This window comes from Neopsephotus bourkii, unplaced genomic scaffold (assembly GCF_033783945.1).
Source record: "Neopsephotus bourkii isolate Nb327-2 ecotype Australia unplaced genomic scaffold, CSIRO-AGI_Nbou_v1 NB_951, whole genome shotgun sequence".
NCBI lineage: Eukaryota > Metazoa > Chordata > Aves > Psittaciformes > Psittacidae > Neopsephotus > Neopsephotus bourkii.
In genome coordinates this window covers 3,905,994-3,932,358 of record NW_026901445.1, presented here as the reverse complement: position 1 = coordinate 3,932,358, position 26,365 = coordinate 3,905,994, and the positions used below count along the sequence as shown (strand labels likewise).

At 41.0% G+C, this 26,365-nt stretch overlaps 2 protein-coding genes across 2 annotated transcripts; one reads left to right on the top strand and one right to left on the bottom strand.

The window, feature by feature from the left end:
- Nucleotides 1-277: 277 nt before the first annotated feature.
- Nucleotides 278-11,524, bottom strand: LOC133215012 (lysosomal acid lipase/cholesteryl ester hydrolase-like). The gene is made up of 11 exons (XM_061358615.1): nucleotides 10,648-11,524; nucleotides 8,776-8,914; nucleotides 7,818-7,932; nucleotides 7,360-7,558; nucleotides 6,511-6,620; nucleotides 5,520-5,656; nucleotides 4,432-4,572; nucleotides 3,443-3,514; nucleotides 2,177-2,355; nucleotides 1,970-2,106; nucleotides 278-844 (listed from the first exon to the last, which is right to left on the bottom strand). Exons 1-11 carry the CDS (start codon nucleotides 10,785-10,787, stop codon nucleotides 729-731), a joined length of 1,485 nt encoding a protein of 494 aa, XP_061214599.1. The 5' UTR covers nucleotides 10,788-11,524; the 3' UTR covers nucleotides 278-728.
- A 5,775-nt stretch (nucleotides 11,525-17,299) lies between these two features.
- On the top strand, nucleotides 17,300-26,087 carry ANKRD22 (ankyrin repeat domain 22). Its single transcript, XM_061358851.1, has 6 exons — nucleotides 17,300-17,632; nucleotides 21,744-21,935; nucleotides 23,388-23,495; nucleotides 23,816-23,893; nucleotides 24,773-24,871; nucleotides 25,621-26,087. Exons 1-6 carry the CDS (start codon nucleotides 17,612-17,614, stop codon nucleotides 25,696-25,698), a joined length of 576 nt encoding a protein of 191 aa, XP_061214835.1. The 5' UTR covers nucleotides 17,300-17,611; the 3' UTR covers nucleotides 25,699-26,087.
- The last annotated feature ends 278 nt before the right edge of the window (nucleotides 26,088-26,365 follow it).

Genomic DNA, 26,365 nt, shown 5'->3' with positions numbered 1-26,365 from the left:
ATTTCACTCTTACATAGGTTTTCTGATGTTGGATTCTTTGGCATTTGGACCATTAAAGCCAACTACTGCCTGCTTAGACACCAGAGTAATCTCACACATGAAGATCTTTTGGGTCTGGCTTGCTGCTGTTGGTAATGTGATGAGAGGAAAACAGTTAAAACACTCTGTCAAAAGGATAGATGATTTAATTTAAGCAAAGATCAGTAGTACTTCAGCAGAGAAAAAGATATCTTCCATTTTGGAGTTTCCATGGGATAAAACCTCTGTCTCAGGTGAAATATGTGGTATTGATGTACAAGGGACGAAAAAATGAAATCTGAGTTGTAATAAAATCAGTCCTAAAAAGCTAAAATCTTCCAAACGAAGTAATCCATGAAGCATTCCTTCTAATATGTTTGTATTTTCAGTGGTCATCCCCATGTACCTCAACATCTTCAGAGAGACTGCAGTCACCAAGATAAGCAACACCATGGAAAACAATGTTAGAAAGTTGCAAACCAACCAACAGTGGCTTTTAAATGCCTATACCAATCCCTATAACCATATTCTACCACTAAATAGAAATATTTGGGGGTTTTACTGAGTGTTTGAATTCCCTGTGTGTGAAGCTTTAAGGATATTTTTCTAGCAGTTCAATGATTTTTTGATACATTTTCTGAGGTGCATCAAGGCCCCAGATGAAACTAAGATGACCCCAAGAAGGAAAATGCTCATGATAAATGAGATTTTTAATCCGAGGGAGCAGCTTTGCCGTGTCTTTTGGATCTGCAAATTTGTCCCGTCCACCACTCCAGACAGCAATTGGTGTGTTTATTTCCTCTATCTTGTACACAGGAGGAGTAGGCTGTAAGAAAGGGAGGAGACTTGAGTGAATGCTGTTATAACAGGGGTTTGCATTTAGAGGAAGGATTCTGTGCAAGCACCTCTCTTTCCCTTCTGTGCTCACTGCAATAAAACAGTAAGGATGAAGACCACCCTCTTAGTGTCTATTTCCCTAACACCATTCCCTGTCTACCATGAAAGGGAACAATCCATCCTGTTTATAGGTCTTTCCTTAATATACAACTATGAATTGACACCTACTTGTACAAAAGAGGTGGGTATATGGAAAGAGCAGTGTTTTTATCAGGCAGGGGTTGCAGAGTAATTGTTCTTATGTGTCCTGGTTTTGGCTAATGTAGGGTCCTCTGCATGCTTTTATGGGGCAGGGAGTTACAGGACTTTCAGTTGCATTAGACCATACTTCACTTGACACTGTAGGTCACAGTGTTGATCCTGACGGAGTAATATCATTACAGAGGAAATCAAAAAACATGGGCAAGTAGAATGGAGATCTGAAACATGAGGCAAATGACTTAATGCAGGATGGCTATTAGTCTATAGGGTGGTAAGGGACCATGCACAAGATGCTTTTAAATTTACCCCTATTATCTGAGGGTGGTTTTATTATTTTTCTCATTGACTGCTTTTTGGGGCAGTTTCCTAACCATCCAAAGTATTGGGAGTAGAATATTGCCACTTGAAAATTTAAACTTCAGTTTTAAAGACTGTGTGGATGCAAGGTATGTGAGCAATCCCTGGAGTTTTTCTCCACTTGTAAAATAGTGTGCCACCCATAAAATAACTTGCCCTGACTCAGGAAAGCTCACTGTAGGTTAGCTGATTAGAATCTAAATCTAAAAAATCTAAATCAAATCTGAAAAAATCTGTCAGATAAGTTATCAGTGTTGCAGGAGTGAAGTACTTCTGAGTGTTGACTAAGGAATAACCAAAGTGCCTCATGACCAAGTTTTGTCTCTTTCCTTTTTTCTGTACAGGATATGTAAGTTCATCACAGCAGTAGTCTCCATTGTGCTGTACTGAATCATCCCTTCTGTTTTATCTTTGCAGCAAGTAGCTTCCCAAAACCAAGGTATGCATACCACTTTTAGCTGTGAGATTCATTTCTTCCCATAACTGAAAGGCTGACCTTGAGGATTCTGGGGGGAGTGAAGAGCTCCATACTCACCCAGTTCTAGGACTTGGCTGTGGCTCTTAGCCTTTTGGAAATGTTTTTTGACACATGTCTGCATCAGTAGAACAGGCAAACCAAACTTTCTTAGCTGTCTGCAAGGACCTGCCTATGCCTTCTCGGTGAATAGACTTTTATGAGTATTAAATTCAGGTGAAACGTTACCTCAGACACTCTCTTTCTGTATCACCTACAGGTGCTGAAATGTGAATTTTTCTGTTATTTTTTTTTTCATGACCTGAGGATGAGTTCTCAGGGAAACTGTATTGCCTTACCTGGTTGTATTTCTTCATGTTTTCCTTAGAGCCATAGTCAAAAGCTTGCAATTGGTCTGCATATATTACCTATTAATATTGTAACAAGGACAGATAAAATTAAAGTGTTAAGAGGCAGAGCAGAGTGCAAGAGGCATTTTCCTGCCTGTGATTGAAGCCAAGGCTCAGGCAGTGAATAGTATTCAAGGGGTACTGAGGATGAATCCTAGGGTGAGTGGCTTCATCACTTTTCCTCTTGCTAACTTTCTGCCCTGATCCTCAGCCACCACCCTTGGTATGTTTTGTTATTAAAATTTTGCTTGACTATCTTAGCTTGGTACTTGGTGTCTCTGTTTGTGACACAGAAGTGTGCCAGGGATGTTACTAATCTAGTATAACATATGATACCTCTGCACGCACCCTGACACAGACACTGTGGGCTTCTTATAAAAGTTGTGATTATCTTAACACTAACCTGTTGTCTTCTTGAATGTGCTCTGTCTAAAAGGAAAAACAAACCAACCAAAACCCAAAAACAAACCTGAAAGATTAACCTGCTTTAATGAAAATTTGTGCGTATTTTTTTTAACCAAACCTTTAAGTAACTGAGGATATGCTAGAAATCTGTTGGCTTGTCTCTATTTTTCTGGCTCTGGGTGCTGGTGGTCTGGATCCCAGGAATGTTAGTCAGGGGTGTGTGCAGGAGTATGCATGTATTTAAGTGTTGGCAGAAGTAACACAGTTCTCTGCACATACAGCCATGTGTTTCTGGGCCAATGCTCTTTTGCCCTTGTCTGATTTGAAGCATAGACAGAATAAGCTTAGCTCTGAGAGTGGCATAAGATGAGCAGAAGTGGCAGTTCCCCACCTCCTGCTTGTGCGAGCAAAAGGGTTTGTGTGGTTGGCTTTGGAATGTGAGCCTGGCTGCAATAAACTCTCTGGGAATAAAGCTTAACCTGGATCACTTCCTTGTCTGGCTTATCCCCTGGCCTGATACCAAAGGGGTAATTCAGGTAATGGTCTGATGTGCCATGGGAAACAGTGCTGCCTGTGGCAGGTGCTCATGGCAGCATGTGAGAAGATGGGGTGGGCAGTTTCCCAAATCCACCATCTCTGGACTTCTCTTGTGGGCTGTTGGTTGCATAAAAAGCAGTAGCGTGTCAGTATGCAGTTATACCTGATGCCAGTGAAGAGCGTTCTGTACTGATGTCCCAGCAGGGTAATGTCCTACATATACATCTATTCGACTCTGGAGAGAAAGCAGAAGTGTTATAAGTGCAGTGATCCAGTGCTGTGACAGAATAAAGCTGTGAGGAACCTGAGCAACATACTGCTTCTGTGTTAAACCCCATTTTAATAGGACATTCTTTAAATATCAAAAAGAATATTGAGGAGAAACATGTGTGAGATTACAGTAGGAATGAGTATGCAGAATTTTATCCATTTGGGAGCTTCTTTTCCACATTAGTGCTTAGTCATATGGAAAACATGATTTGGGGAGTCTGTCTGGCCTTCGTTTTTTCCAGTTTCTGCAGTTTGTATGATGCCTAGTGCTGTGCTTAATCAGTAAAAGATTGTTAATACATTGTCTGCTTGAGCATAATGAGGCTACATGTGTGGGAGGTTTTTATGGGAACACTTGTTAAATAGTCTTAGTATGAGAGATGGAAGGCCACTGGAGTACAAGCATGTGGAATGTCTGCAAGAAAAAAAGCTATCAGCCAGCATAAAGGAATGAAACCTTGCCATTGGGAGAAATCTGAAGAAACGGGTTCGAAAATGTTTTGATGGTCTGGACGTCTTCCTATTTAAGAAGGAAAATATGAATTGTGCAAAATAAAAGGTATCTTTCTCCATCCAGTTTTCCACCTTAAAAAGCTTTTGTATCTGTGCAATTTTTCTTTGGCTTAGCCCTATAAGGTGGGACACTGAGGAACATCATTGCAAGACAGAACCATCCTGAAATAAGCCTTTCTTCCTTGTGTGATTTGAATGTGCTTGGTGGTATACCTTGTCACTAGCTGAGGTCCTAGTTGGCATTTCCTGAAAACCCTAACACATTTCTCTATGCCTCTGCAACTGTAAGTAGCCATAAGGCAGAAAAATTGCTTTCCTTTAAAATTACATGAGTTATACTTGCATGAAGGTGTTCTTGGACATGCTTACCGTGTTCAGATTTTGAACCTTGTCCCCAGCTAGGAAGCCTAAGATACTGCCACAAAGCTTTCCCAGAGATCCACAGAACCATACTAGAGGCGGTTTCAGCAGCTCATTCTGCTGAAGAACTCCTTTGCAGCCAATGAATAACTGAGGGAAGCAAAAATGCAAACATTCTTTTTCTTCTTCTTGTAGGATTATTTCACATAGAAAAAAAGTCACTCCTTCTCTGCAGCCTTGCCTCCTAACCAAGATTGCTGAAACTGCTTGCCATCCCAGTACCCTTTAAGTGTGTTCTTCCCAAGACCATACCACAGGTTCTTCCTGCTGTTTATTATTAGGCATGAGTTCTTCAGGTCACTATCTGTCTGGTTTTAATGCTCTGACCTCAGTGAGAAGGGGCAGTTGGCTGCATTCATAACTGCAAAGTCTAGGAAATCCATTTTTGCCCTAATATTTCTTCCAGGCAGGTACACAAACTGTGCTGTGAGTATTTCTGCTAAGTAAAAAGGGAGCAGACAAAAGAGAATGATGTAGAGCTAGACAGTCTATATCACACAGTGAGTACAACTTGGGCAGAAAGAGTATGTGCTCTGGCAGTTTGACATAATGTATATAGCATGCAGGATTTCCACCATTCCTACCAAATTCTATTAAATTGGCAAATTACCCCAACTATTCTATGATTCTATGATTCAGGTGTGAAATAGGTATTTCCCTTTAAGGGAATGTTCATAAGCATAAATGAACTGTGTGTCTAATAAAATTAAGGTGTTTCATTTGTAGTTTTCTACTAGTGCTTAAGGCTAGATTTAGTAGATTTAGATTGTGGTGTTTATGAGATTCCTTCAAAACTTTCTGATTCAAACAAAGAAAGGTGAAAATATGTCTCTTAACTGAAAGTAGTTGCAAAAGAGATACCACATCAAGCCTTGCAGCTTAGATCTGTGCAAAGTCTTAAGTCTACCAGCACTGTCAGCTGTCTGATACACTGAATTAATTCTTAATTTTCCACCCCCTTAAAATCAGTTTAGGTTGAGTGAGTTCAGTAGAGACAAAGCAGACAATTATGTATTTTAGCAAGAGGAATGACATACCTTGATCAGAAACTGGGGAAGCCGTGCAAATGTTACTAGAGGGCTGGTACCATATGTGGTTGTGACTACTGGTCCCAAAGCGAAGAACACTTTAACCCTTTGAGCCAATTCAGGATAAGTAGCAAGTGCTATAAAGCCTGCAAAAGCAGAAGACACGAGCCAAGTTAGTGAAGAGATCTCCATAGATCAAATTAAATAAAAAAGCAGTAGGCAGCAAATTGAGACTAGATTAGCAGGCCATTGGCAGTTGCTCATTTCTGTGCTGCAGGCCTGAAGGAAGTGTTTGATTCTTGAAACTTATGTGGGAGACAGAGTTCATTCTAAGGATAGAGCATGTCTAGGAACTGGTTTTCTCAGAACTGAAAATATTGTGTTCAGTCCATTTTGGGGAGGGGGGAGAAGTTACTTTAGTCAGATTTTCTGAATGCAAATTCCATCTGAAGTTCCCCAAACCCTAATAAAATAATGAGGTTTTCAGCTTGCAGTCTCTGAAAGTCTGTATATATTTGTGCTGACACACAGTAGTACAATAATCATCTGAAGATTAAGAGCAGAGTTTTTACTCATAACTAAGAGTAAACCCAGGTAACAGTGAATGCACACATAAAGAAGGAGTACAGAGAAGGAAAAAAGGAATTAAAAAAAAAGGGTGTATCACATCCTGTTTCCTGAACATTTGTCCACTGCTGCATTTGCTGAGAACTTTAACTGGCTGCCTAAAACATAGGAATCTAAAGGCAAAGATGTTTTGGCCTAAATGATTTGTTCTGGAAAAAGACCCTTAGAATACACATATGGGAAGAAAGAAGAAGAATTGCCTAAGAATGTGGCCACTTACATTTTCTCCTGTTTCTGAGTTTATTTTTGCAAAATGCAGTGGCACACCATGGCATAAATCCCAATGTGTGCTCATAGATCTTATATATATATATATATATATACATATCGTAAACACCATTAACTGTTTTGGACCAGGCAGTCCTAACGTTACCTGCAGTTCCAGCCTCTGAGTGACCAACAAAATATACATCCTTCTGTCCGGTTTTATTCATTATGAAGTTCAGCTCTCCTCGAACATCGTATTTACCTATTTCATCAAAGCTACAGGGGAGAAACAAAGAAAGCTATCAGATAATTTAGCTCTTACAGTGTGAGCTACTGAATACCGTTTTTCTTCATTGCACCAAGCAGAACTGATTTCAAGATGATGTTTCATGCTTTGTCTGCACTCTTGCTTGAGTTGGGGAATGGGGTAGAGGGACACAGTGAACTGTGAGGATGTCCGATGCCTTGCACTCTCTGCAAAGGAGGTGTTAGTTTTGTCTCTTAGCTGAGGGTCTTGCAGAAGTGAATGTAATTACTGCTCTCACCAGCATGGGTTACAAAAAAATATTTCTCAGCTGATATCAGTTGTGCTAGATCAGATTTGTACACTGAGCTGAGTCGTCTCCTCTCCTGTCTGCACCCAGGACATGGTATGGGAGACTTCAAAGTTACAGATGTGTCCCAATTTTGGAAGTCTTTTCCCCAAAGGAACCAGCACTGTGTCTGGACAAAGGTGACCTGTGTGCTTGCAGATGTGCTTCTGTATATGGTAATTCCAGAAGGGCCTGCCCAGATCATGCAGCCAAGACCTTGTTATGTCCCCGCTGGCATAACCAGAAGTGGCTGCATCTGTTGCTCTAGTCTCCTTAGATGATGCATATCCCACTTGAAGTCAGATTATATGAAAGCCATAATGGTTTTCATATAATCCAGAAGGGTATATGTTTCATATAACCAGAAAGGGAGAGGTCCCCTGAGAGTTTCCTTCTTCAGTGATTCTTTTTCCATGGAGTACCTGAACTGCCAAAACTCTTTCTGGCAGGGCTTAAGGGTCTTGTGTTTTAAAGACCAGGTGTTTCCTCGGCTGTTTCCCAACCAGACGTCATAGCCAGCATCTGCGAGGATGAAGCCCAAGCTGCTATTAGGCAGGTTAGAAATCCAGTGAATGCAATCTCCTAAAGTACCATGGTGTAGCAAGATTGCAGGCTTTTTCCCTGAAAAAGAAGAGGGTTTTCTTATGCTGTAGTAGGTAATGTCTGTTAAAACTGGGGTGCAGAGTACGGTTTTGCAGGAGTTTTTTAACCTGTATACCGAATTCAGGCCAGATTCCTGACTAGGTGGTCTTGCTGAGACTGAAAGGTGTGGAACATGTCACGGCATGTGCAAAGGAGAAAGATGGGGGACCCATAGAAGGGTTGACCCACAGGCTTTCTCCTATTTTTTTTCTCCTTGCATCCTGTGGCTGTTTCATACCTGTATTTTGGCTGTTCCTCCCAGCAGGAATTCTGAAAACTCTAAGAATGTACCCATCCTCTGTAGTAACTTCATATTCCTCACTGGGGTATCCATGATATCTGATAATTTCACTCTGTGAGAAGCCAAAGGGAGTTTGTGAACATGCAGGCTGTCCTATTTTGGAGGGTAACCAAGTTGAGCAGTGGGGATGTGGGATGTTCTGAGACATCAGTGCAAGGCCCCTGGCCACAGGGACCATGGCTGAGAATGATTATTACAGGTCTTGTAAAAAGATACACCAAAGTCTTCTTCAGTCCTGCTTAAGTGGTAGTTGTCTGGTATTTGACAGCACATTATGGGATGAAACAGGACTGTACTGAGGGACCAACCTTTTGGGAGATAGTTTGTCCTGTTTTGCAAGGCTGATACAGATCATACCTTTCTATAAATTAAATACATAGGAGTGTTGATATAAGACAATGCCAAAAGCTGTGGGTTTTGGTCCATAATCAATCCTTCCTTATCAAAGTGTGGTTAGGCAAGCCAGGTAGGGTGGGTCTCCTATTACAAATTCACTTACAGCACCACCTATTACACTCCTGCCACTAACATGAGGAAATCTGATGATTCAGAGCAATGGGTCTTGGATTACTTTGTGTAATGCCAATCTGCTGTTTGAAGGAGGAATTCATCATCCATTGCCACTATACAAGTTGTTACAGAAAGGGAGGGCTTTGCCTACTTTGAGACTAGAAACCAGCCTTTGCTTCCACAGCAAATGAATTCTTTTCTGTGGCAGCTCGGACTGTTTGGATGGAAGCATCAAGGTGCTAGCACTGGCTTTTAGGCTAGTGGTCCCTCTCACATTGCTGGAGTTATTTTTAACCTCCTCACTGGGACTGTTATTGGTGGGGTAGTGGCAGTGGTACTGGGAGAGACACTTTAGAAAGAAAGGGAGAAAAGTGACCAAACTTACAACATTCATAAAGGATTCAGGGTCACAAGTCTTCCTGAACTGACTTTCGTCTGAGTTCAGAGTGTAGGGTGTTGTGAATCCTGCTGAAAAGGCAATTGCTTGAAAGCAGAGCAGCGTGAGGAGGCACCACATCTTGGGGCTGAATGAAAGAGCACATGCAGGGTTGTTTGCATTAGGAGAGGTATGGAATTCCACAGGCAAAGTCAAGTGGGGAGGCTTCTGAAGGTTGCCCATGGTCTGTTCCCCAAGCACCTGCCAGAATAAGTGAGGAGGGATTGTCTGCAGCTCACCCTGTTCGACAAGGACCAGGATTGTGTCAAAGGCTCCAGGAGGATGTGGAACCAACCTGGGGCAATGTGCTTGTATAATACTGGTGCTAATTTGTGTCATAAGTTCCTTCCTTTCTCTCTCACATATAGTCCTCCCTCTTGTAAATCTGTGTATTGGCCACCTGAAGAAAAGATTGCATTTTCATGTGTTTTTATGGGTGGACTAATGGGCACAGGGTAGCTCTTCTGAATAGAGATCTTAAAATGCATTTTACTTAGTGCTCTGCTTTTTGGCTGCATCCACCTTTGTAATCAGCATAGAGGAAACAGGTCATAAAACCAGAGTGTCCTGTATGACCATATCATGGGGAAGATTTTTAAGACATTGAGAGCCTGAAAAGGATAGCCTAAGGTTTTGTTTTCTTTGAACTTCTTCATGAGGGAGGGAGTCCTCAGTCCTTTACATTTTTTATTAAATCTGTTATATCCCTTGAGTCACTGGAACATTTGGATTAAACCAAAACTGGATATATTCAGGTCCCCCCACTTGGTAGGAGAATACTTCAATTATTGTCATATAGAATAGCATTGTGATCTGGAAGCACAATTTTATACTTGATATTCCACTGTTTTCTGCTGTTTTATTCAAAACAGAAGTAAAACCTGTTCCTCTATTTCTACATGTGGAACAATGTTTGAGAACAAAATCGAAAAGTTCAGCTTAAATCACAGTTTGTTTTTGTACGGCAATAGGGTAGCTAAATTGTTGCCTTTTTAGGGTGTACTTTTTTCTATATACTATATTGTCACCTGACTTAGCTGACATGTTTTGACACACTTTCAGATGAATGCTTTTTACATCAGAGTGCGCCAATTAACTCCAAGGCTTGGCACACAATGTCTCATTAATTTCAGTGGCAAAGTCTTGACTGTAGGAGCCTTGAAGAACAGTCTAGTCTTTTTATGTAATGAAACAACAAGAGTAGCATTTACTATGACAAACTGGAATTAACTGAAACATTTCATTAAAAAAAAAAAAAAAAGACGAAGAGACCCGAAAAGCACACTCAAAACACCGTTTCTGGAGATTGTTGGTGTTTAATGAAAATAGGCTTTTAATCTTCTAAAAATTAATCACTGTACTATTGAGAGAGTTGGTTTTTTTTTTCCACATGCACTGTAAATGGAACAGAAAGGCACCAGTGCAGTTAATGTGGCTAGCAAATGTCAGAATCTCCTGGTTAAATTACAAGGAAAGCTTACATGCGATTGGAACTGCGAGAGCAAAATGTCCTATTTATGCACATGCTTTCAATACTGAGATTATCATGCATCCACAGTGCCATCCTTAGAAAAAAAACCCAACAATTAGAACAAAAATTAAACCATCAGATACTCCTTTTTCCTGTTTGTCCAGAGCAAAGACATCTTCTTCTCAACTTTATCAAACATGCACTTTGATGCATAGCATCAGGCTTGCAAATTAGAAAAGATGCAGGCTGCCTAATCTGACTTGCAACTGCACAAAGACAAGGCTGCACATCTTTATAGAGAAAGGCAGCAGAGAAAAATATATATGAATGCATATGTACAAGCAACTTACCTCCACTTTGCCTTGATTGTGTCTTCTGTTGCAGTTCCTAGTCTGTCTCCACTAGCAGACTGATTGACTGGCAGAAACCTTTGCCAATAAAAGGAGCAGCAGTAGAGTGCTGTGTGATGTCTGGACGTATGGGAGAGCATGTTTAAGTGCTGATTTGGCAGTATTTAAGGAGTGGAGTTATTTTATGATAAACAGCACCTTTGCACGACATTCTAAATGACTAAATTGCATCTTGGACGAGAGGTAAAGAGGCGTCTAACCTGTGGGTAAGACACTTAGCAAGGAGCTGGGGTATTCTTGTCCCCTGAGGCTGTGACAGATATTGTTCTGTACTGGTGTTGGGGACTGCTGTGGCCACATTATTTTGAGATGAAGGGAGTTAAAATCAAGCTTTTCGCAACACTTCCTACCCATGAACATGGTCTCTGCAGCTCTGGTTTGCACAGAAGCTGGTGTGGTCACTGATTCCACACCTGCCACTTGTTTTCTGAACTGCTGTTTGCTTATTGCTCAGGGACAATTCTTCTTTGTTAGGTAATCTTAGAATAAAAATACAAGTGATCTGAAAGGTGTGTGTTTAACCTCAAACATACATTCCTAAATCTGTTGTTCCGTGAACACGACAACTTGCAAAGACCAGTTCGCTCTGAATTAGCCTGCTTATGTAAGGACTCTCAGGTATTGAATTAGATTTGGAAGTGTGCAGACTTTGAGTCAGGGAGGATGGTAACAAGATTTCTTGCTTCTTCTAAGCCATTTCCATGAACTCTCTGAAAACACAGCGTGTTTGAAGACCTCTGCCTAACCACTGAACTAATTGTAGTCAGCCCGGGGGCTCCGTACTCACTGGAACTGGCCTGGTGCCCTGGTACAGCAAATTCTCTGGAATGTGGGCGCTAAGCATCTGCTGTTTTGTATGAGTAAACAGAATGAAGTAAGTCTGTGTTAGTAAACAAAGCCAGAGAGTCACCACATAAACAATTCTGCTTTATAGAGTGCAGTCCGTGGAAAAGCCAAAAAAGTGATTTCTCAATGAAAAACAGTACGTCTTGCACATTTCATACCCCTGCCTAGTGAGAGATACAAAAGATTTTTCTCTGCTTTATTCCCAGCTAATGACATACTACTTTTTTTTTTTTTTTTTTTTTTTTTGTCTTGTAGAATTGTCAGCCTGGAAGGATCTGCAACATTATACCTAGTTTCACCAGAAATGTGTGGTATCATTTGTGATACTGTTAGTACGAATCTAGCAAAGAATGAAAGATAGGTTAACCTACCTGAACAGGGAAAAGAGACTATGAAAGTACTGCCTGTAAAAAGAGCATAGGAAACAGAAAACCTAAAATGATCAGGCAAGTGTTTTTCCCAGGGCAAGGCTCATCCTTTGCACTCCGGGTGCGCTGACCCCTGCGATTTCCCGAAAAGCAGGAAACTCAACTGCATAATCTGCAGTAGTGGGGGAATGCGTTTGCACTCTCTGCCTTTTATATCTTCTTTCTCTAGCAGTAGGATGCCTCTTGTTAATAGCTGAGACATGGGTTGGTACACGTGGGCAGCTGGGCAGATCAGATAGATAGTCTCTCAATTGTTTGAACACCTGGGACAGTTTTTCCACGGCTGAAATGATGGAAGGGGTGAGATTGTCTTCAGACTCTCAGAGTTAACAAATAGTTTCATCCACTGTTGGTGGCACTACGTCATTCCAGGTTATTGCTGCCAATGAGTGGGCATATGATGCTGGTGCACTCTGTAAATTTCTGCCACATGGGTCATGTAAATTCAACTTTGTCTGGATCTACGGATGCATTCCCAGCATCTGGCTTGCTATAGATCATGTCTACAATGGCTGATTCCCTCAGAGACTAGATGCCTTTCTCTATCATGGTCCAGTTGGCTGAATGACTCATAACATCATACTTGTACGGAAACCTTTCTTTAACAGCTGTCAAGAGCTGCCTGCAAAAGCTGAGGGACTGTTTTGCTTTTGCAATTGCTTTGTCAAGTCCCCCTTCCCTAGCAAGTGATCCCAACTGCTTGGCTTCTCTACCTTCTAGTTTGTGACCATTGGCCCCATTGTCCCAGCATCGGAGCAACCAGGCTCCGTGCCACTCATGACTGTCCAGCATCGGAAAAATCTCTTGGTCGTCCTATGCCATTGGATAACCCTATACAAGACCCAAATCTGACTCTGCCTTACTTTCAAGATCAGATGACATGGTCGCGAGTAAAACACACTTTGTATGCGTGCCGACATGGTGATCCCCATCAATCAGCAGGCAGGTCTCAAGGGTGCCCAAAGGCCCCATTCAAAACCTTCAGAACTCTCGAATGATGCTGTAAATAGTCTGGTGGGGGAGCTGGGAACATAAAGGAGTGTCTCCTTCATAGGTTGACCACCCGAGGAGGGAAAAAAAGATGTGTAATTTCTAAACACTTCTATTATATACCTCCCAAAGTATAGAGGTAGAGACCACACTGAGAATGCAAGCCAGATCAGTTTCATGATCAATGAGTCTATTCTATTACAAGTCGTTACCATAAAGTACAGCAAAACAAGAACCTTAGACCAAGCCCCCCCAGCCAGTAAAGATTAAAACAGCAAATACCAGCTGTAAGTAAGGTATGACATGCTGAAACTCCAAGATAAAAAGCAACAAATTTGAGAGCCAATAAATCAGCATTGTGATGCGTGACTGTTAATCCGAAGCAATGAATGCTTATCAAATACAATTAGACACACTCTGGTTAGATCTGTCATTACCTCAACCCTCCAGGACCCACGATGAGGGCCACAAAGAACTGTCGTGTTTAAGCCCAGCCTGTAACTCAAAACCGTGCAGCTGCTTGCTCACTCCCCCACCTTCTTCCTCCCCCCACTCCCGAAGGGATAGGAAGGAGAATCAACAGAATATAACTCCCATGGGTTGAGATAAGAACACTCCAGTAACTCAGGTATAACACAAATCACTACTGCTGCCACCAATAATAACAATGCTAAGGGAAATAACAAGGGAAGAGAATACAACTGCTCACTACCTGCTGACCGATACCCAGCCCGACCAAGCAGTGATCTAGCCCTTCTGGGTAACTGCCCCCAGTTTATATACTGGGCATGACGTGCTGTGGTAAGGAATACCTCTTTGGCTAGTTTGGGTCGGGTGTCTTGTCTCTGCTTCCTCCCAAGTTCCCCTCATCCCTGGCAGAGCATGAGAGTCAGAAAGTCCTTGGTCAGAGTAAACATTACTGAGCAGTAACTAAAACATCGGTGTTATCAGTGCTGTTCCCAGGCTGAGAGTCAAAAACACAGCAGTGCATCACCTACTAAGAAGGAGAAAAATGACTGCTACTGCTGAACCCAGGACAGGTATACAGAAACTTCTCCGGATGTGCTCCTTACTTAGAGAGCCATGCTAGCTAAGATGATAATATTTTGTTTTGAAAATGCTGAGGCAAAAGTTTCACATAGTATGAAGTATCCAACTATGTCTTAACCCCCAGTGTCTGCCAACTCCTTCTTAAATACCCTCTAGGTAGCCCGTGAATCTGAACACATCCCTGATGATCTGCAGGCTTGGAGGGGGAGGACAAAGGGGAATACATGTTCCTGTCTCTTTTGCAAACACTGTAAAATATAAAAGTAACATTCATCTAAGAAAATAGTCTGTATATGCTTTTCCTTTTGTCTTTTAACCCCATTCTTCTTCTCAAGTACTTTTACAGTTCTCATCAATTTTCTCCCTGCCTTTCATAGAATGAATCATTGAATCATAGAATAGTTTGGGTTAAAAGGGACCTTAAATGATCTAGTACATGGTGACCATGCCTATGGCAGGGGGTTTGGCACTAGATGATCCAAAGGTCCTTTCCAACTGTTCTATGATTCTATGAGTAAAGAATCCCTGCCACAAGCAGGGACACCTTCTACTAAACCAGGTTGTTTAAAGTCACATCTAACCTGGCCTTGAACACTTCCAGGAATGGGACAGCCACAACTCTCAGCAACCTCTTCCAGTGCCTCATTACCTTCATAGTGAAGAGTTTCTTGTCAATGTCTGATCTAAATCTACCCTCTTTCAGTTTAAACTATTCCCCCTCATCCTATCACGACTTGCCCTTGTATAAAGTCCCTCACCAGCTTTCCTGTAGGACCCCTTCAGGTATTGGAAGACTGTTATGAGGTCTACCGTGAGCCTTCCCCAGGCAAACCAAGTCCAGCTCTCTCAGCCTGTCTCCATAGGAGAGGTGCTTCAACCCTCAGCATCTCTGTGGCCTCCTCTGGAGTCACTCCAACAGCTCCAAGTCCCTCTTGTGTTGGGGTCCCCAGACTTGAATGCAGTACTTCAGGTGGGGTCTCATGAGAGCAGAGTGGTAGACTCACCTCCCTTGACCTACTGGCCTTGCTCCTGTTGATGCAGCCCAGGATATGGCTCACTTTCTGGGCTGTGAGCATACACTGCCAGCTCATGTTGAGCTTCTCATCAGTCAACACCTCCAAGCTGTCCTCAGGGCTGCTCTCAATTCAGTCTCCACCCAGCCTGTAGTTGTGCTTGTGATTGCCCCGACCCAGGTGCATTTTCCACATGATTACCTGTTGTTGAGCAGGCATGTACAGGAAAGAAGCTAGCTGTTTATCAAATGCTTCAGTCTGCTGAGGTATCGCCCAGTCACTATGCCACTTGGCCAGTTTTAAATTAACAATCAGCATATGAGATACTATTGATCATGCAAATGCATACGTGTGCCAGCAGGTTTGTACAACCCCATTCGCTTTTACAGGACTGCTGTGCTCTACATTGTGTCCATGAACTGACTATGAGGATTGGGATCTTATGCAGTCTAGGATCAGCCTGCTGGCTGAACTGCTGGAGCTGAGCCACAGGATGGGCTGTAACAGAAGTAATCCAGTAGTCACTAGGTGAGCACCTTATTCTTTTTTTGGTGAAGGCCCTTCTGACAAACTCTTAATTCACTTCTGGCTCACATGAAACTTTTGAAGTATAGTACAATCCTTTCAGGAAGTATGAAGCAGATTTCCTGCACAGACTGAATAGATGACAGTTTGCTCAGGCATTGAGTCTTGGCACCTTCTTGAGAAAAAAAGACTTATTCAGCAAAGAAAGATAAAATTTTCAGGATTCAAATCCTCATAAGCATAGTAATGAAAAAGCAATATGTGAAGCAGAATTAGACCTGACTACATAAATTTGCATAAGTCTAATACCTCATCATAATTGGGCTGCTTATCTGCTCTCCAGCTGAAGCTCTGATCAAAGCAATCACTTAACTGATTCTCAAGAGTGCCTAAGATGTGATGTTGGATAAAATGGTAATTTACACTAACTTGGGAAAGGTGTTGCCTGAAGCTATCGCTGTGCTTTACAGAGGAGGGTGTGTTTTGGTTGTGTGGTTTGGTTTTCTTTTTAATGTTTGTTGGTGTATTTTTTTTTGAGTACTTTCCATGTTACCATATATTTATAGATTGGTGTTCGTTTAAGGAAGATTAAGTAAACTACTAAGATGTTTTATGTAACAGCTGAGCAATTTGATGTTTCTTTCAACAAGTTATAGTTTATAAATTCCTGTTTATGACAGCCTGGCTAGTTAATGTAGGAGGATGTCCATTTAGTAGGAACTGGGTGTGAAGAAACACTGTCAAAGAATACTTTTTCACCTTTGAGTTGTTAATCACTCCTCCATGTCTTTAGGCCAACAGAAATATCCACCACATGCTGAAAGATCAGTCTATTGAGATCCTCCCAATAGATTGTTACAGATGGGTGTAGTGTATGTTTTTGTTACAAACCAATCTAATTTTCTTCAGGTAAACAACCACTAAAAGGGTTAGAACTGGTGCTAGCAAAGTAACACTACCATCAGTAGTGCTGCACTACTTCAATCAGAGAAGGATAGAGAGACTGTAAGTGATTTTATATGATACTTCACCTCACTGAAGAATAAACATGAGAATGATATGGAAATAAAAGCTCTCAAACATAAGATAGAGGGTTTGGATTTAAGACTGACAGTTACATGCATTGTTTTAAAACATGTTTTAAAATATACTTGAAACACGAGTTTTAACTATAAAGGAAGAAGATACTTTGGGCTGTCAGCAGACACTTGAAATGTGCATGCCCTACTTGGAAAGACTGTACTACAGAAATACTATCAGCATCTTATCCTCAGAGCCATGAACACACAAAGGGGGTGGAGACATCCACAATAATTCTCTTCCCAAGATCTAATCCAATTTACATACAAAATTAGCAGGTTAAATATGAATCATATTAATTTTTTTTTTTTTTTTTTGGGCTGGTCTAGGAAGAGAAACCTAAGCAAAACATGATGAAAGCAGCTCCTGATTTAATGAGACTGAAGCTAGTTATACCGGGAGCTCTTATGAAGGGTGTGGGATCTAGTTGCTTCCCTTTTCCCAGTAGGCGTCTTGAGCTGTTCTTGCAGAGGGGTTGGAATACATTTCGTTCAGAAGTAGCTTGGGTGACAAACCAGCTACCATTCATAGTTACTTGTTTTAAGTATTTGGTTCATGGTTGTATTTTTTTTTTATTTTTTTTTTTTTACCTTTTTTTCCCTCCCTTTCTTCGCTTGTGAAACTTTCTTCCTCTCTCCCTCCTACCCTCCTCAGCCTGTTTTGCTACTTTCCTTTTTAGGCAACTGGAGGGTGTTATTGCAAAAATGACAAAGGAAAATGCTTGTGTGTTGTAACTTGTTCCGTCAGTCTCCTGTAAGCTGCTGTTCTCAGGTTTACCTCCTTGGGTTGGGTTTCTGAAGACAATTGTTTCATGCTATCAAGTGGAAAACATTTGAAGGAAATGTATCTAAAGAAAGAGTGATACTTTTAGGTTAAATATTAACCAGATTCAAACAAGCTCAAGAATATTTCAAGTGAGGTTAACTTGTTGGGCTGGTGAACAAGAACGAACTCAAGCAGTGAAGAATAGGCATGGGGATACTCTATTCAGAGGTAGGTGACCATTTTTTGCACAGTAACTGTAGCTATGGAAGATACAGATATTCACTGGGTTTGATTTGTTCTCTTTGCAACCTCCCATACAAGGCTTAAACAGGTCTGGATGTTCTTTCCCTTTGGAGATGCTGTACTTCAGCTATTACAAATTGTCAAAAGTACAGTTTGTAGGAGTAAATAAAATGCAATAATCAGTATAATTATTGTGATTTCATGGAGAAAGTACGTGTTTAACACTTTTTGTTGTTCTGTGTTGAGATCAGAATGATTCTGAGCATGGTACAAACAGCTACTTCACAAACTGCAAACAACTTGCTTGTGTTGAATATAGGTAATAAAAAGCTACTGCTCAAGGAAACATTCCCTCCCACCTGATTTCATTTTTAGCTCTTATCTTTATGGGTTTGTCCCCAGACCATGGTCCATTTAGCTTACCCCTGGATTTTAGCATAAATGCTACTTAAATCTATTCATTATTTCATAAAGTTTCCATTTGCACACTTGGGAGCAAGTGAGAATTTTGGTTCTTTTCAACTGCCCATACAGTGGATTGCACTGTTGTTTCTTTTCCCAGAGATAACATTACATAGTTGTTCCTTTAAAAGGTTATATTTCTGTGCTGAAAGCCATCCCTTTATTTTTAAAAGGCTACTCGATGAAATCAAGTGTCTTATCCTTTTTCTGTATTACAGGGAGCCTGAATCTGTGCATTCAAAAGGTGATGGGCTGGGTAGACTGCAACTTGTTCTGAAAGGATCTGTTGCCTCTCTGCATGTCTACTAGTCTGAGTTAGTATTTTACAAGAAAACAGTGTCAATTAGCTTAATTAAAGTGGTGTTTGTAGAATGTTCAAATGCTGTCCATATCTTCCATGATTATTAGTTAATGTTTCATATTTTAAAATTTTGAATGAGAGTTTTCTGGATAAAGTATGATCCATTTATACAGTATAGAAATCTAGAGCAATGCATACAAGAAGGTGTACGATGCCTTTTCTGAGAAGCAGGCATTGGATAATAGTGCACTCAGTATCACAAACATGATTTAGACTTTCATGTTCAGTTCAAGGCCTTTGGATGCATTTCAGTGTACAGAAAGAGACTATGGATTAGTTCAGAATATCTGGATGTTCTGAAGTAACTCCTTTTTGTCTAAACTACTGCAAAGTGTTGATGCAATTTGGGCAATCCCCTGAAGTTCTCAAAGAAGGAAGCAATTATAATCTGAAATTGTGCTCCCAGTTGCAAGACTGGCTTTACCTTACCCTCCTCTCTGTTGGCTGAATGCTTTGTCCTTAGTGCCAAGCCTTATTTCACGTGTGGTAGAACTTGCTGAATAGCTTGTGGTTTATCCCTACCTCAGCAAAGCTAAGCAGGAGTTGCAAGAAGCTCTGGAAACAAGTAGACAAATGCAGATGTGTTCACGTGGACCTGTGTAAACTACAAGGTCCTGTTTGCCATCCCATTGCCCTCAACTGATAAAAAATAGAAATAATGAAGAATTCAGTTGTGTAGAGGTATTGTCCGTCCTGACACCAAAAGTTCTTTTTGCTTTTCTTGCACCCCTTATCTGGTGATCTCGTACTGAGTGAACTCAGCCATAAAAACCCTTGCCTGTTCTATGACTACTTCTCACCTTTCCTGAAGCCTCCATATCTATTATTCCACTTAAGTGTCTTCTGTAACAGTTTTCTTTTCTTTCTGTGGGAAAGACTGCCTAATCCAACATTTGCCACTGGTTGCAGCTTCTGATGCCTTTCTTACACAGGTGACAGATTGCCACCTAAAACTTTTTTCCTGAAGTCCTATTACTATTGATATTAAAATAATGAGCTTATATTTATTTTGACTGGCTTTTGTCCTTACTTGAATATCCTGCTACTATGTTAGCTCCTTCAGTCATGGAGTTGTATTTTGTCAATTTGGGAGGTATATTACAGGTCAGATTTATAGGACTTTTCCTATTTCTTTGACTAAAAGAGGCATTTTCTAGAATGAAAACCAGCGGAGTGGGTCTCAGGAAAATCCTATAAACCCAGGAAAAAGTTATGGAGTTTTTGTGTTGTTTTTTTTATTTGTTGTTTTGTTGTGGGTTTTTTTGTATGAATGAGACACAGTGTGTGAAAGAATCAATCCTACATAGACCCCCAAATGCAGTGAAATAATAATAATTAAAAAAATGCTTCCAGTACATCAATTATTCATGACTAGCTGTTGGAATGGATGAGAACCATTTCCTTACTTCCTTTGTACCCTGGACGTTTTCTGGTTTCAGTGGCAAAAAAAGCATGAATGACTCGTGTGCTGGTTTCTGTGCGTGACGTCAGCCTCAAATAACATGGTCTTTTAGGGAATGGTAAGTGCTCCATCATTATTAATGGCTCTAGAACAGGGTTCAACAGTAGTGTAAGCTTAAAAAGATCACATGAGTCAATGAGAGTATAGGTCAGAAATGTTTTGGGTTTAAGGGCCTAGCAAGTTAAACTCTTTGAGGCAGAATAGAAAGAAAATCACAAAAGCACACCATTTGGTGACACGAGCTGCTGAACTAGCATGAATCAGAGTAGAAAAGGAGAAAATCTGTGTGGAAAATGGCTGATTTGGGCAGATGCGCAACCTGAGTAATCTTTAAATAAGCAAAGCAATACTTAAAGGTAGGAAAACCAGAGGTGCAGAATGCACCTGATCTTGTCTTTCCTGGAGAAGTTGCACTATTAGACATTAACATGACAGAGAGTGAGGTTCTAGAGCATACTGATCATTTAGATGGCACCGGTGTGCAGGTCACAAGAAGAGGAGTTTAAAAAAGGAGTTTCTCTTCAAAATCATTAAACTGGTTCTGGTTCTGGAGGAGTGTGAAATAGCAAATGGTATATGTAGGCTTTTATAAGAATACAGACAGATGTGCAATATTGCATGCATTCTTTGTAGATTTTTGTCTGATAAAATAAAACAGAACAAGAAGTGGTGTGAGGTCTGGTAAATTTGTAAATAATCTCTTTAGAAAGGAGAATCACTTCTCTTATGTAGCTGTCCAGAAGATTAAGCAGCAATGATGCTGGAGGTAAAGTTGTGTGGTAGATCAAAGTTTGTCTGAAGTGAAAGTGTAAATAGGATTAATCTTTTTAATGTGTGTGTGTGTGTATGTGAAACCTAAGTGCAGGAAGAGTGAGGAAAGAGCTCAGAGTTCAGGGTTAGATCTTGTTCATGTAGAGTATTTAGGATGTAATAAAAGGAGGATGGAAAGGAAAATCTGCAGATAATATTCAAAGAAAATGCGTATCTTGGAAATTGGTGAATAAAAACCTCAATATCGAAGACAAAAAGAAGAAACTCATTCTCTCTTCCACTGGATAACTTCAAATGCTACCAGTCTGCTGTATTTCCCACTGTTACAGGCCGTTAGAAACTCATAGTACTCCTGTACTCAGATTCAGTTCTTGCTGCTGGAGAGGGAAGGAATTGCAGGATAGGTGAAGGGTGCATAGAAATAGTGAGAGAAACTAAGCAGCAAATAGTTCTCAAAAGCCACACTGAGCTGTGGGCATACGTGTGTATTTTAGGTCTGAGATTTAACTTCAAGCCCTGAAAAGAAACATTGTGGGGGGTTGATTTTTCAGCTCTTTGTTGAAAGCGTAGTTTTGTTCTGGGAACTGTGAGTGAAAAGTGATACCTCATTCAGCAGTGTTCATCCAAAAAGAAAGCCTGTTGTAAACTTTGAGAGGCATGGGCTTGTTTGTGCTTGCTTCTTAATACAGTGAATAACTCTGTAAGATTGGAAGACGGCGGTTTTTTATGGTTGCAGATGAACCTGATTTATTTCTTGGATTATATATCTTCATATATATATGGAATATGTATATTATTAGGGTCCAAAATGAACAGAAAGTTCATTCCGTTGTGTAAAGGCTGTGACTTCCCAGGCTGCGAGCTGCTGTGCAGCAGCTGCAGCAGTATCTCTTACCGCCATCTTCTGGAAGTCGCCTAGAACTACAACCTCTATCAAAATGCTTGGCAGTGCTTGCGTGTTTTAGGATTTGCGAGTGAGAACGGGAGGTAGGTATGTTTTAGTGAAACGTGTGCTGATTAATATTATCTTCTTTCTTCAGCCCATTTGTCAGGCAGCTTATAATAACGATTTCAGTGAAGTTCAGTCCCTTCTGGAGCGTGACAGCAACTGTCTGAATACCCAGGACTGCTTCAGTGGAGACACCCCATTAATTTGTGCATGTAAACAGGGAAACAACAGGATAGTTAGCTATCTTCTAAAAAGAAATGCGGATGTCAACCTCAGAAACAAGGTAAGTGGCCGCCCTTCTGTAGCCTTTCTTTGCTTCTCTCTTTTTCTCCACCCTGGTTAAAAGGAAGGACAGCCTGTCCATCTCTCACAAATGTGTGCCTGTGGAGAAACTGACTCCACAAAAACCTGCCTTATTGCTACTGCAGACCTGCTTTTGTCATGCAACAGAACAATAGCATGACTCGTAATAGCATGCTGGGGGGCAAGGAGGGAAGCCTTCCACTGTTCCTCCCGTGTTCCCTATTCTACACACACTTGTCACGCACAGGAGCTGTGACTAGCTATTTTCCTTAAGGTGAAGAGGAAGTATGGTTTTGTGGTAGGTTACAAATGAAAAGTAGCTGAAAGGTGTGTGCTCTGGTTTCATTAGTAACTTACGATATTAGAGGTGATAAATAACCAGGGAAAAGAACCCCAAACTCCGTCAATTCTATCATATTATCTCATGCTCCAAAGCAATGCTTAGCAAGTTCCTATACATTTGTGAATGATCTTCTGTCTCTGGTTTCCAGTGCATTTGTTTATTTCACAGGAAAGCAGGAAATTATCATGAGGTCAGTGGCATATTCTACCCCATCTCTTCTTGATGTAAAAGGCTCTCTATCTTACCTGAAAGTCCCTTTGAAAGGGCTCAGTATTTTGCAGTAAGGTCATTTTAATTGCATTGGCAGCCATTTCCTAGCTGTGCTTGCCTTTCTTAAATGTGTCTGCTTCACCTTCACAGGTGGAATCACTCTCTTTGATGCAGAGCTCTGCTCTGGTTCTCAGGAATGAGAATGGGAGCAGAGGATAGCACAGAAAAGCTTTTCTGCTTATTTTGGCCACAGTGTAACACTAACCTGGTTTGTCTAACTCCAGCGTAACAACCTACAGGAGATTTAACACAAGTGGTCTTTAACACCCAGATTTACAGCTCTGACCTTTATTTGCTTTGATACACTTGGTATTCACAGGAGATTTTTTTAACTCTGTTCTCACTAGAGAATACAGGCAGGTATTGCTACTTGCCTGTGTTTCTCATGTGTGCCAAACGAGATGTCATAAACTCTCATATGTCTTTGTTTCTGTAACAAGCACCTCTATAGGAAGAGTCACTGTGGGGATTCTTCCTACTGGTTTAACTTGCTGGGTGGCACTAGCCGTCACATGTCTGCTCTGCCCTCTTTCTCCCTGCAGCCATGTCCAAGTTTGCAGACATACATATGGAATCCTTTGGATCCCACATCCTTCTTGCATGTGTAGCCCAATTTACATGAGCCTATATATGTTAAATGTGCTTCTGCTTAAGGAATTAAAATACATGTGTCTGTTTCTGCTTGAAAATCAGAAAATATTTCCAGTAGATAACCTGAAAGAAAGTCTATGAAATACAAAATGGTCTGCTATTGCCAATATTAAATAAATATAATCAGATCACTGAATCTGGTACTAATCGGAGTTATTCTGTGTTTAGAAGGACCGCACTTGTCTGCATTATGCTGTGAGAAAAAGGTTTACCTTCCTTGACTATGTGCTCATCATTATCCTCATGCCAGTGATGCTTATTGGATACCTGCTTATGGTGAGTCTGGGTGAAAGCGGGAAAAACCCTGTACTTTTTCCTTTCCTCTTATCACCTTTCTCATGGCAATATTTGAGGCCAGGAACCTGCACAGGATATGGACTGTTTTTTAAAGCAAAGACTGATGAAAGCAACAGAAGAAGTAGGGAATTTGTCATGACTATAACTGGTGAAGCAACAGAACTCTATCACTGCATCAGTCTGGCATTTGCAGAAGCAAATTTCTTTTAGGAAATAATACAGCATTTAACCATAATCTCCTTTGTACTATATGCAGATAGACTGTCTTACAGTGTTACTTCTTCCCTTGTGCCAAGCAGGTCTCAAAGACTAAACAGAATGAAAACCTGATCAAGATGTTGCTTAGAGCTGGAGTTGATGTTAATGCTACAGACTTTGTAAGTGGGTTTATACAAATGCAGATGTGTTTCTTATGCATGCAACAATACTAATAGACTTATAAATCTTCCAGCAACAGAGTCCTGCTTTCAGAATAAGATCTAGGACTGAACAGACTGTCATGCACTAGGAGGATTCAGTGTTCCTCCTCAACACTTAGGCAATGGTTTTGAGAAGTGCACAGAAATAATTCTCCACTGACCAACTAATTCTCCATTTCTGACCAATACCCTCTTAAAAGAATCCAGGCAAGCTATGCTGAGACACTTACATATTAAATACCTGATCCTATAAAGATTCTAGTGATATAAGGGTCTGAGTTGATCATTATTTATGAGTTCTTAGACTGGAACAGATTTGAGGGCAAAGACCATGTCACAGTGCTAAATCCTGTGTCTTCTCTTGGTCTTCAGAGTGCATTGATCTGCCATTTGTGGAGTTCAGTATCCACTGTCCTACTTAGGTGTGGAAGACAGCCCCCCTACTCTAAGGTAGAAAAGGATAACACCCAATTCTAGCAGCAGCCAAGTTCTAAAACTGAACTGTGAACAAACAGTATTGCTTAAGACATAGTTGTTGAGATCAAGATCATGGAATCCTCTGAAGTTAGTGAAGAACTGTTGGCCTCCTGCTGAAGATAACAGACCTGTTCTAGCAGCTGCATCCCAGGGAAGAAATGATTTTTTTGTTCCTGCTGGTCTTATGCAAATGGATTTTTTTGTTGCCTAGTGTCATGCCAGGAAATGGTATGTCTTTTGTATCCAGGTGTTAGGGGGAAGCTGCTAAAGCTTTGTAGTAGTACTTAGGTAGTCGTACTTACCTATGATTTACTAACGAAGTAATAGAACTAAAGTTCATCTGTTCCTGTTTCTCTTCAGTCAGGCAGCACAGCACTTCACTATGCTTGTAAAATGAACAACCAAGCAGTTATTCCTCTACTGCTTCAAGCTCATGCAGACACTTCTTTAAAGAATCAGGTAAGAAGGTGAAGTTGATAACTGTATTTCCTTATCGTGATGGTGAACTAGTACATTGTAGGCCTTAGCTGATGTACAGCAGTTTAAAAAAGAATGCATAGCTTCCTGTCAGTGGACTTGTTTGCTGTGGGGTTTAAAGCAAAGTTTGCTCCACTGCCTTTGTTGGCAAGAGCAATTGTAAAGTCCAAATCCTTCACTGCTGGCTTTCCAGCAGTAAACATTGCCTGGATGTCTACTGGATCTTCTTCTTAACTCAGAACTGCTCTGCCACTGTTCTTAAGATGCAGGCTGCAGGGGAGTGGCAAGAGCCTTCTGGGGTGCTTTTTGTGCCACTGGGCACTGTTCTGAGAGGGGCAAAGTCAAGCTGCTTCTGTCATTAGAAAAGCTCAAATGTTATCCAGATAAATACTGGCCTGGAAGTTTCTGCATTATTGAGTTGAAGTGAGCAACGTACTGTCCATGTTTCTTTTGAAATCAGCCATTAGCTTAGCTCTGCACTGACTCTGGACATTAGCCCCAGGAAACAGTGGAATGGCTGTCGCTGTTGGAGGGGAGGACAGGATTCTGCCCCTGGCTTCAGTGAAAGCAGCATTAGAGCCAACATGTTCTGAAACCTTTGTTTTAGACCAAGGGTGTGACAATGAAACTTGTGCAGCAGAGCACTGCATCTGGGTGGCAAATTCAGGAAAGCTCTTTTGTACTTGACCCGTGTCTATTGTATTGCAATATGTGTCATTTGTTTCTTTCAGGATGGTGAGACTCCCTTAGATATAGCAAGAAGACTTCAGTTCCACAGCATTGAAAGTATGCTATGGAAAAATTCCTAGTCATTGAGGACTCCCGAACATGCAGAAAATTACCTCATCTGGGGATCCATCTTGCACAGCAGCAGGAGTCCTGCAGAGGGTTGAGGGCTCTTTCTTGATAAAGACTTGGTCCAAATCCACCCTTTCATTGCTGCAGACTTTTGACTATTTTGTGTGAGAGTTGTCAATGACCTCAAGGCCACATGCACTGGAAAGTGTTAATTTGATCTTACTAAGCCTTGAATGATTATAGGAGTGTTCAAAATATTGCCCTTCCCATCTGCTTCCCCAGTTTTATGACTTTGCTTGTGAGGACAGTGGATTTTGAAAGCTAACTTTAACATGTCTGGAAGCCTAATGAGGATGGTTGGCAGGCAATAGAAAAATAAAATGTCCTTTAGAGTGTATGTCTCTTATTCTGCAGGGTATACACTTGACAACTGAACAATGTGCCACAGCAGTTTATACAAAGGCTGGTACCTTCCCCTTAATATTTCTCTTCGTACAATGGGAGTGATTTATATTTTTTTTTTCTTTTCATATAAGAATCAGCAAAAAGAGATTCTGTTCAGCCTGGAGAAGAGAAGGCTGCATGGAGACCTCATAGCAGCCTTCCAGTGTCTGAAGGGGGCCTACAAGGGTGCTGGGGAGGGACTCTTCGTTAGCGAGTGTAATGACAGGACAAGGC